This window comes from Leptidea sinapis, chromosome 19, assembly GCF_905404315.1.
Source record: "Leptidea sinapis chromosome 19, ilLepSina1.1, whole genome shotgun sequence".
Lineage (NCBI taxonomy): Eukaryota > Metazoa > Arthropoda > Insecta > Lepidoptera > Pieridae > Leptidea > Leptidea sinapis.
In genome coordinates, this window is record NC_066283.1 from 4723020 (window position 1) to 4735087 (window position 12068).

Sequence of the window (12068 nt, forward strand, 5' to 3'; positions counted from 1 at the left end):
ATAAAGTGGAACACTTTCACCGTTGTATAATATTATGTATAATATTAAAACGATGGAAAGATATTTTTTTTTCTTCTTCTTGCATGTCATCTTGGTTTTTGAATGTAAATGGTTGATAAAGCAGTTAGTATTCGTTTACTTTTAGGGTGCCGTGCAAAAGGGGTCTAAAGGAACCCTACTACTATGACTCCGCTGTCCGTCTGTCACCGTGAAAGTTGAAATTTTTACAGATAATGTTTTTATATTGCCGCTATAACAACAAATTCTAAAAAAAAGGATAAAATAAATATTTAAGGGGGGCTACCATTCAATAAACGTTTTTTTTTTGCTGTTTTTATAGATAAAGGTACGGAACTCTTTATGCGCGAATTCGACTCACACTTAGGCGGTTTTTTTATGAATGAAATTGTTTAAAATTTGTTTTTAAAAAAACTCCTGAAGGCCCATTTTAGCAATAAAACTGAAACATAAATAGAAATATCTTGAAATTAATTGTTAACCCATTAAACAGAAATAATATTTTCTGTTGTCACATCTAGTAACTCGTTTTTTTTATGGGATAGGAGGACAAACGAGCGTACGTGTCACCTGTTGTTAAGTGATCACCGCCGCCCACATTCTCTTGCAACATCAGAGGAATCACAGGAGCGTTGCCAGCCTTTCAGGAAGGTGTACGCGCTTTTTTTAAAGGTACCCATGTCGTATCGTCCCGGAAACACCGCACAAGGAAGTTCATTCCACAGCTTAGTAGTACGTGGAAGAAAGCTCCTTGAAAACCGCACTGTGGAGGACCGCCACACATCCAGATATAATATAATATAATATAATATAATATTGACACACTTTTCACACAAATTATCTTGCCCCAAGTTAACCATACATAAATTCATATAAACATATATAAATACATTTAAACATCGATGACTCGGAAACAAACATCCATATTCATCATATAAATGCTTGCACCTACCGGGATTCGAACCCGAGACCTCTAGCTTAGTAGGTAGGATCGCTAACCACTCGGCTATACAGGTCGCCGATGGTGAGGATGATATCCTAACTTGTAGCGTGTCGTGCGAAGGTAGAATTCGGCGGCAGGAATCAGGTTAAACAGCTCTTCGGCACACTCCCCGTGATAAATGCGGTAGAAAACACACAATGAAGCGACTTCTCTACGCAACGCCAAGTGATCCAGCCGTTCACAGAGCACTGGGTCACCCACAATTCGAGCTGCTCTACGTTGCACGCGGTCAAATGGATCGAGATGATACTGGGGTGCGCCAGACCAGAGATGACAGCAATACTCTATGTGTGGCCGGACCTGCGCTTTGTAAAGCGCTAGTATGTAGGCCGGCTTGAAGTATTACCGTGCTCTATTAATAACGCCCAGTTTCTTTGAAGCCAATTTGGCTTTGCCCTCCAGATGACCAGGAAATTGGCAATCGCTCGAGCTTTCGAGACCCAGTATTCTTATACTAGGCTCGCCTAGTAAAGCCACGGCTTTAAGGGAATTGTTGTCGAAGAGCGGTGATACGACAAATGGGTTTTTTTTTAGTGGTAAACGCGCAAACTTGAGTCTTCTGGGGGTTAAATTGGTAAAGGTTCAATTTACCCCATTCCGCGACCTTCTCGAGAGAGGACTCGATAGAAGACACAAGTTTCTCCCGGCACTGGTCGACGTTTTCCCGAGAGAGACCTGCATGGCCAGTGTATACGGCATCACCAGTGCTGTCGTCTGCATAGCAATGAATGTTGGAGGTGTCCAACATATCATTGATATGCAGTAGAAACAGTGTGGGAGATAGCACACAGCCTTGGGGCACTCCACGAGCAATATCGGTCGACAACGACCTGTATGCTGCGCCCAGTGAGGAAGCTGGAGGTCCACTTGCATAAGCTCTCGGGAAGCCCAAATGATGGAAGTTTAGAGAGGAGTGCCTTGTGAAATGCACGATCAAAGGCCTTCGCTATATTCAGGCTAACTGTCAGGCCTTCCCCCTTTCTTTCAATAGCCGCAGCCCATCTATGTGTTAGGTATACCAGAAGATCACCTGCCGACCGACCATGGCGAAACCCGTATTGTCTGTCGTTGATCAACTGGTGACCCTCTACGTATACCAAGAGCTGACGGCTAATTATGCTCTCCATGATTCTGGAGAGCAGGGAGGTAATAGCAATAAGCCTGTAGTTTGCCGGATTCGAACTGTCTCCTTTTTTGGATCGGATGGACAAGGGATGGCTTCCATGAGTCAGGGACTACGCCTTTAGAATAAGAGTGCCGGAATAAACGCGTTAGCACCGGCGTCAACTCGGGGGCACACGTTCTAAGCACGATTGGAGAAATCGTTATCGATGAATCTACGTAATCTTGTGTAGTGAGTTGTGACTCGCGCCGACTGTTAACGTCGACCGGCCCGGGTCGGTATGATTTTGATGCGACGGTGTTTTAAAACTACCCACTAATATTATAATTTTTATAAAATATTTGTATTAGAAATTAGAAATTTATATAAGCTATACTTACCTAATTAACCTATTTTAATTACTTTATATTTACTGTACGCTTTAAGATGCAATTTTGTTACCCACTTTTTATAAAATAGCCTGTAGGTTCCATTTAAGTGGAAATTCCTTTATGGAACAATAAATGTTTTAAACCATACCATATAAGAACAAGAGTAGCGTTCGATGAACCCAGTGTGATATTACCTTAACCTCCGGCTCCTTCAGTTTGAGTTCTAATGTGGGCGGGGCCGAAGCGGTGGGCGGCGCCGAGACGGTGGGCGGGGCCGACGTGGCCGGCGCCGCGGGCAGCAGCGGCGCGCCCGTCGAGTCCGACGACGACGTGTCGGCGGACGCGGGCCGCGGCGGAGGGGTCGGCCGCCGCTGGGGAGTCGACGTGGCTGTACCTGAAGCTGTGTGTTGACCTTTTTATATTATTTGTAGAGACACTAGTGTGTATATCGTGTTGTGTGTCGGCTCGTTTATAACTTTATTATAGCAGTCAGTTGGTGCTTGCCATTCAATTATTCAGAATAGGACCATCATCATAATCAGCACTCGGACTTACTAGTGACAAGACCTCAAATTCAGCTTGCCATATTGCTGCACAATTCTACCACCACATTGCTAGCCCGCGTGCTTGTTTAATTTAAATTGGAAACGTGTTTAAAACAAAATGAAAGGAGTGAAAACTTTATCGCGACGAGCTTACCAATTCAACATTTTTTTTTTTGTTCTAAATTTATAAATTCTATTCGAGCTGGCTGTAACCAGCTAACTGTGACCAAACGAGTGTTGCATTGCCGATCGCGATAAAAGGTGTTCACGGCATCTAAGGAATGTTTACTTCGAAAAAATTTATACTTGTTTAATTATCAATCTATTATCTTTTCCTTTTGTCCATGGTATTTTGATTACCTTGAAAATAAAACATCTGATATCCCTTCATTGAAATACCTTTTGTAAAATTAAGAAATTTTCCTTAACCTTACAAAAGATGAGTACATGTTTTACTTAAAATTCCATATAGAAATTTCCATAGACTCGGGTCGGGTCGTAGTTTTATGTACAAGGCGCAAAACCAGTACGAGGGCTGCACTAAAAGTATCGGGAATGGAATATTTCCACTGTTCCTTTCATATTAAAATATTTTTAATTGAAAACTCCTCTTGGTTTTAAAAATCGAATACAATTTATTTATTTAAAAAAAGATTCTCGGTCTTGTCACAAGGTCTTTTCAAACTTGTTTGGTCGTTGAGAAAATAGAATTGACTCGAGAAAATTCTACAGCACTGATTTATTATGACTTTTGAAGTGGTTTAACACAAAAACAGTGTGTTGACCGGATGATTTCTGCATTTGGTGATGAAGCCCCATTCAAATCCACAATTTATCGCTCAAGGTAAAGTGCAATTTGAAATCAAGAGTAATGCCAAGAAATACAGCAGATTCCACTGGTTTTACCACCTCTCCGTTTAATAAAATATTTGTTGTTTGTTTTATTGTTTCTTTTTTCTACAATGTTAGGTAGATCAATTATATAAATTAGGAAGAGGAAGGGTCCAAGAATAGACCCTTGTGGTACCCCCATACCGAGAGGAGTCCCAGGAGATCTCCTGCATTTCACATCGACCCTCTGAATCCTATTATTTAAATATGATCAGAAGATCGAGCGCAGATCTTCTTATACCATAGTGAGATAGATTCCTGACCAGCGTTGAATGTTGAATACAATCAAAAGCCTTAGATAAATCACAGAAGATACCAAGTGCATTCTGTGATTCCTCCCAGGCCTCAAAAATATTCCTAATGAGTTCAATACCTACATCCCTAGTCGAGCGTCCCCTAAAGTCCCGTAAAGCCAAATTGTTTTATATGAAGTAACTTATAAGTGTTAAAGTGGGTAAGCATTTGGCTTAAAATATTTTTTTCAAATATTTTACTAAGGGTCGGCAACACTGAAACAGACTGTATATATAGAGCGATAGTTATTGGGGTCAGAAGTGAGTCCCGATTTAAATATTGGTGTAATTTTACTATATTTCAGAGGGTCAGGAAACACGCCATGTTCAATACGGCTATTAAAAACTAGTGCTAGATATGGTGCTACGACGTCAATAACTGAATTTTTTTACAGCCCCATATATCAATGGGCAGGCGTATCAATTACAAACAGCTGAACGTTCAGCTAGCCTCGTCCCTTATTGTCATAAAAAAAAGTAGCTCACCTGTGCCGCTGCCCGCCGGGTTGTTGAGGAACGTGACGTAGCTGTCCTGGTACTCGGTAGCGGGCTGCGAGGGCGCGGGCGAGTGCGCCGGCCGACTGTCGCGCGAGTCGTTATCACTACCGGCCGCCGCCCCCGCTACGCCGCTTCCGGCCACGCCCCCCGTTGCGGGGTCCTTGTGTGTGTGCGTGAAGTGATACGTCAGACCCGGCCGCGTCTTGTACTTGGCGCCGCACACTATAATAACCCAATCAACTAATTATCCACCAACAAAGTAAACAAACCGATATATAATTCTATTCAAATTAATCTTACAGATTGAAACTTAGGTATTGTCTAGTATGTATGTTACGATAAAGTTAAATCTCGATTACTATTTATGAAATAATTAAACTGACTCACCAGTCGTAGTGCCTCGGTCTTGTATCGCTCACACATGCAACGTTCCGACAAACAAACCACGTACATATATGGGGGATGTTGGGGCCTACGTTTTAGAACTGAGCATAGTCGAGGCACCACGACGGTAAACGTTCTTCTCCGCGGAGCTGTACCAATAAATTTTCCGTCATCAATCAATACCAAACATTAGGAACGCCGTGCCAATGAGCACTGTTACCGCGACGTTGGGTATTATTAGTTCCCGTGAATTGACGACCCGTCGTGGTCAAACTATGTTCAATTCTAAAATACGCAGGCACCGGGGGTAGTTTGATTGATGACTTCAAATCAATGGATCTGCCCTCGGGGATCATAATGAAACACTACTTGAAATATAACAGGACACCAAGCGACCATTTTTCTCAATCTTTATATATTTTTATGTAAAACAAATGAAGATAACTCTCTTACAACGCCAATGAAATCCAAAGAGCATTTTCCCGCACTTAGCAGCACTTATATACTACTACTAGTTTTCTACATTCACATGAAGTTCTTACAGAAAAGTCACGCATTAATATCATACAAGAAAAAGTATGAATTCCGTTTTACTGATTGCATCTTACAAAGTTTAAGCCCAAAGGATAACAATAATACTTATTCAATTAGGTTTACACTAAGCACTTGAATCGGAAATACATCTTTTATTCACAGTGTACATTTATGCAATCAATAAACATAAAAACGATTGTTTGCAGCAATTGTTATACTAACTAGCGTTACAATCTCGACATTCATAAGCATACGCTAATATCATGCGCAACTTTAAACCGAACTAAAGGTATGGAGAGTGCCAAGCGAACCGAAGACGTCAAACTACAACGTAGGCACAGGAGACCGATATCGAAGCGTTGCAGGACGCCACTCGTGTCAAAGTTTTGTAAATAAATATATTCGTCGCACTTCGCTCATGCTTCGCGTCTCTCATGCGCTCTCTGTTTGACGTCGTGCGTACAAAGCCAGCTAATACAACTATCTCGCTCACGGTAGGGACGTATTCGGTTTGCGTTCGCTTTTCTATTCGCCGACGAATACAAGTCTATAATAAGTAATCACAAATTTTGCAATAAACATTTTTATGAAAAAAAATGAACAGAAAATGGCCGCTTAGCAATTCAAAAAGAGTAATAAAAATTTTGACAGAGCTCCATAATTTGAGTCACAAACATGAAAAAAATAAAATCGATTCGCATACTTTTATTTCTTATTTAACATAAATATTTTTGTATAAATACAATAACAACAATCTTTGGGTGCCTATAATAAGTTTGAATCTATGTTATAATATCGGTCGAATATAGAACATTGCCATCACAAAGAAATCAATTATGTTAAAATAAATTTTGACGAAATTTATGCCACAGTGACGAGTTTACAATTCATTTCTTAATTCATTATTTATAAAATTCCCTATTGTTCCCCTATTTCACCAAGCTGACATTTTTCAGTGACATATCAGATCTGCTGACAACTCGACTAATGTCAGGTGACAATAATTATGAAGCGCTTTTAAATATGTCTGCCATTTTGGTCACAATAGTCAGTCTCCTACTAATTGTGGTATATAATGCAATGTCATTGACTGAATATAGGTGTTTCTAAGTCAAAAATAAATAGGTTCCGTATAAGTAATCCCCAACAAACATATACTAAGTATTATGCAGTTCAGTAGTTTTCGCAGTATAACTGAAAGAAAAAACCAGCTTCCCATTTCTTGTATAGATTATGGTACAATATTTTTCCAATTCGACATAGGTATTTGTAGATCTGTCATTAATTCTTGACATAGGATCGGAGTTGTGTCAGAACTGTATTTTTTTTTATTAAATGGCTCCAGTTTAGCTAACGTAAGGGTGGAAAGATTATATTTGTTTTAAAACTGATTGAAGTACATAACAAACTAATTAAAAGGAAATGATCGGTTGATATAGCTGTGGTTTCCTTTTGTGAACTGAAGAAGAGACAAAAAGAGTTAGTACGGTTAGTAATAAACAGCCATAATATTACCTACCTTGTTAGTACTAATTGAAATTTAAGGGCAGAATATTATAAATGAAGTTTTTTCGTTGTGAGAGTATGACAATGGCAGTGATTTAGATATGTTCGTATACAAAAGAACATAAAATTAGCAGATAAATTTTACAGTTTAAAGAAAGATTTCGACTTAGTGCTATCGCACCAGTCAGCGTGGTAACATAGGGCTCAGTATACAAATTATAGTTATTACAATCTTATAAAGCTAAAAAATGCTGACCCAAATATTTTATCAACTATATATAATATGACTTAATCGTTTTTCGGATTATTAACTTCGAGCATTTGTGGAAATTCACAATCTTACACCAAAACTTTAAAACCACCGATAAAAGTTAATACTCATTATGAAAGTAATTTTGAATGACGTTTCTGATATGAGGTAATATTATATTTTTTGTAACCCTGTACAGTTGGAGAGTAAAATACAATTTCGAAAACTTTAAATAACTGTGTGGACCAAAAGCTAACTTCCGCAAACCTTCAAATTATCATCAGTCATTTCCACTTAACTGACTTAACTAACTTTTTAAACTATCATTGTGAATTTGAAGTTTACTATGTACAGATTATACTTTCATTTCAACCGTCGAAAATCACGTTCAAGGCTCAGTCACTGTGAAATATTTCTCAACCACTAACCAAAATAAATACCATCTATCACAGATACAAAAATAGATAAAAACACCAAATTGACCGCGTACAAAATGTCCTGAAACTTAAATCTTTACAATTTTTTCTGTACTTACTCATATTTTTTTGTGACACACCCTGTATTTGGCTTAAGTCCTTCGTATGGAGTTACAATATAGAGAGTTAAAATATACAGGATGTGGTGTTTTGAGATAGGACATTAAAGTTGAATACTGTAAGAAATTTTAAGGCTATTGTTTTACCGAGACCATCCTTAAATTTTGAGACACTTTCACGTGCATTCACAACCGTGATACGAAATGTTATTAAATTATTCTTAAAAATATATAAGTAGACATTACATTGCATTTAGTAAAGAACATATAACTCTCTTCTCATATGATAAGGGTCACAAAAACGTTTCCCATAGATCAGATGGTATAAAATACCATGAGCCGTAGGATTAACTTGTCTTTAGAACCAGCAGGATTATAAAACAAAAATTTAATAAAATTATTTAACTATTATTAAATTATTAAGTTAGATTTATCCAATTCCTGGTTTTGTTGTTTGTCATTTAATTCAGTATAACATGTAGATATACTTGGCCTAAAATGGATGGCTTGCAACGTTTTACCCCCTTATTCATAATAGTCTGCTAACTTAAAGCATTGCTAATTCTCACTCTGTCTTCTTCTATTGACCTTAGTCAGAATGAGAAAAAACACTCCTTAGCGGCTGTTTAAAGTTAGCGGACCATTATGAATAAGGGGGTTAGACTTTATACTTACTGCCCTGATATGACATTGACAATAATAAATAGATCACCGTGAATACATACAACAATTTCTTTACGATGATTAAAAAAAATACCATCTCTCGTATCTAAAATAATAATGGAAAAATGGTAAGTTAACGCCGAAGAGAAGTTCCAATTGAGAAAACTCCAATTAAGAAGGACCTTGATAGAGCATAAATAAAAAAACAAGTTATAGCATTACCAAAGCAAATTACCTAGCGACATCCTAAAACTAAATTGACATATTGCCACTTTAAAAACATTCGAACAAACAAGAGGATAGAACAACCGTGAAAACGTTCGAAAAGAACCGCTCGTTGGTGCTAACCACTGACCTCTACTATATACCACTGGACGGGTGGCTGTCAAAACTTTTGTGCCTGTTTGATATACGCCATTTTGGAGCGTGAGTTAGTGATGACAACCTAAGCAAACATCGATAGATGGTGGGAAACTATTTACAAAAAAAATTGTGTACTTTATTACGTTGATTCATGAAGGAGAAATAACACGGAAAACGAACGAAATTAATTCAAAATGCATAAATACTTCAGAGTATTGTACGTTTCTTCGCAGCCATTTGTATCATACGTCAAAATAAGTTCTCTTGACGCTCGCGAGTGGCGCTTCAAATAGACACAAAAAATTTGCTGTCAAACAAATGGAACAGCCTGTTCAGTGGTATTTATACAGTGGTGCTAACAGTAATTAAACTAACTTAACAAATAACTATAGTTGTCGCCAAAGCTCGTGGCACGTGCGCTCATAAAGCGTGGGAGTGGTTTTGCCGATATCGCGTGTTCGCTCGCACTTCTCAGCCATATTGGAGATTATTAAGGGCTTGTTAGGACAAGACTAGTATTTAATCAAGTAGCAAGACAATACATATACAATATGTGGAAATTTTTACCCTAACATAACACTTTATGGATAAACTTTTTTACGTGCCAGGAGCGTTGGCGTATTTACCTACTACCTATACACTAAATCGAATTGGTACACAGTTGATTTAACATGTGATGATCACTAAGATTCTAAATGAAATATCACTTTGTTATGAGAATGATATATGCCAACTTATTTGTTTTATCTACACCCATGCTTTAAATCCTCTATTAAAGATTCTGAAACAGTTAGCTTATTGCCAACATTAAAACACCCAATATTCTAATAACCATATCGTCACCAAACGAGTGTTGTAATGTTGTACTGAATTTCATAACAACACTGCTATGTTTTTTTTCGATCCCCTTATGCGCATAGAGTTTCAACAGACAGCCATATTCTTATTGCTCAATGCGTGGTATCTATATGAATTTCAAAAAAAGAACATTTTCGTTTACGCGCGTTCCACACTACCAGAACGTCGCGCGCCGTAAAAAAAAGTAGGTTATTCGAATCCCCGCCATTTTTATTGCTTTGTTTACAAAAAATTAGCGATTCATTTTAAACGCTGCAAAAGAACATTATATTAGAGTGAATTTTAATTATTGCACCATACAAAATGTAAATTACTACTAAAATAAATAATTGTTTCATTAATACTTAGTTTATTTGTATATAATCAGTAATTCATGATATTAGGTTACTACTAGGACTGCTGTTTTGTTAGCAGTAAGCTAACTGTTTCAGAATCTTTTAGAGGTTTCATATTCTGGGATATTCTGTAGATAAAGCCTTGTATGCAACTGTTGATAATTAGGTATTAAAACACTCATCTGATACTATTATCATCTTTATTAAATCCACATTCGTGTTTTATTACTCCTTATTACACAACAGTTGCATAAATAACTATTACTAGCGGCAACATTAAACATTTTTGCACACAAATTAGTTTCTCATATAATAGTCAGTTCGCCGGGGGACGACTTAAATCACGAAACATCTTTGAGCAACGATTGTCGCTTAATTATCTAGTTGTTCCGAAAATTACAGCTTTAGGCAGCTTAAAGAAACCGGTAGGACCATTCACAGTTACTGGAGTTCTTATTTGACGCACGTGTATAAGCTATGCGTCACGTCTATACGATCAAACTGCTGGCAAAGTTGTAGGGTCGCCATTATATTAGCGTAATTAGTAATTTCTCTAAAATATTGGGTATAATTATGAATATACAGTACCTAAATGTGTTTTCACATCTACCATGTTTCATAAGATTGGGGTCCTGCCGTTTTATATTTTTATTTATAACTACTTACAACTAAATCAGTAAAAACCCGGCAGTGCATTACTCCCACTACGAAATAATTTTATCATAAAAGCATTATGTTTAGCAAATGCCTATAATTTAACTAGAATTTATGATCAAGACTAAATGCCAAATTACGAAAATAGCTACGAAGACAAATTCGCTATAATTAAGCTAACAAAGGGATGTAGACAATATAATAGTAAATGTATACAAAGAAAATTATTTTTACAACAATGAAGAAGTGCCACGCGAATCTTGTGATTAACTAGATATTTCAGACAAATTCAGAACTCATAATATATACTTCTACTCACTATTGGCCTGTTCTATGCAACCTAAATTTGAAACCATAACTTACCACCTACATAGAAATTTAAACATAGTAATATACGTTTTTTTATGACAATAAAGGACGAGTCGAGCAGGACGTTCAGCTGATGGTAAATGATACGCCTTGCCCATTACAATGCAGTGCCCCGCTCAGGATTCTAGAAAAATCCAAAATCCTCGTCACTTTCAGACATAAGATGTTAAGTCTCATTTACCCAGTAATTTCACTAGCTACGGCGCCCTTCAGACCGAAACACAATAATGCTTACACATTACTGCTTCACGGCAGAAAATGGCGCCGGTGTTGTGCCCATAATCTAGCCGGCATCCTGTGCAAAGGAAGTTAAGTAAAAATATCTCCGGGTGACTGTCACCTATATAAACATACACTACATAGCTTAGTATGCTTGAAAATTTTCGGATATTGGTGGACTTAACACATTGATAATGTGTGATCTCCTTTACTTCTGGGGTTAAATATAATCTATTGAGGGACCTGTGCAATACAAATGATGTAAGTTTTCTTTAGTGTTAATTCCGCCAATATTTTTTCACGAGACTGAGTGAGTCTCGTGCCAGATTTTGGCAAGACAACACGTCCTGAGGACGTGTCGAATTGTTTAAAAACAAATATTGGCGGAATTAACACTAAAGAAAACTTAAATCATTTGTATAATTTATATATTTCCGCAATGTAACGCCTACTTCAATAAAAAGGACCTGTGCAAGTTTACAAAATGGCGGCAAGACGGATTAATAAAGAATATCATAGTGAAAATAAAACGCCTTACCGATTAAATTAATTAATATATTGATTGGTACAGTTGCATGTTGTGAAGGGATTCCTTGCCTACCGTCCACCATTCTAATGAATACCAAATCACTACTGACCCATTTCTACAGCTACCA

The 12068-nt window shown here is 37.5% G+C and overlaps 1 protein-coding gene across 1 annotated transcript in view; it reads right to left on the reverse strand.

Moving 5' to 3' along the window:
- Positions 1-12068, reverse strand: part of LOC126969997 (zinc finger protein ubi-d4 A) — a 42806-nt gene that overhangs the window by 19310 nt on the left and 11428 nt on the right. Inside the window, exons 7-8 of the mRNA XM_050815670.1 lie at positions 4731-4964; positions 2710-2915 (exon numbers count right to left, since the gene is read on the reverse strand). Coding sequence (XP_050671627.1) covers positions 2710-2915; positions 4731-4964 — 440 coding nt within the window. The remainder of the gene's footprint in view (positions 1-2709; positions 2916-4730; positions 4965-12068) is intronic.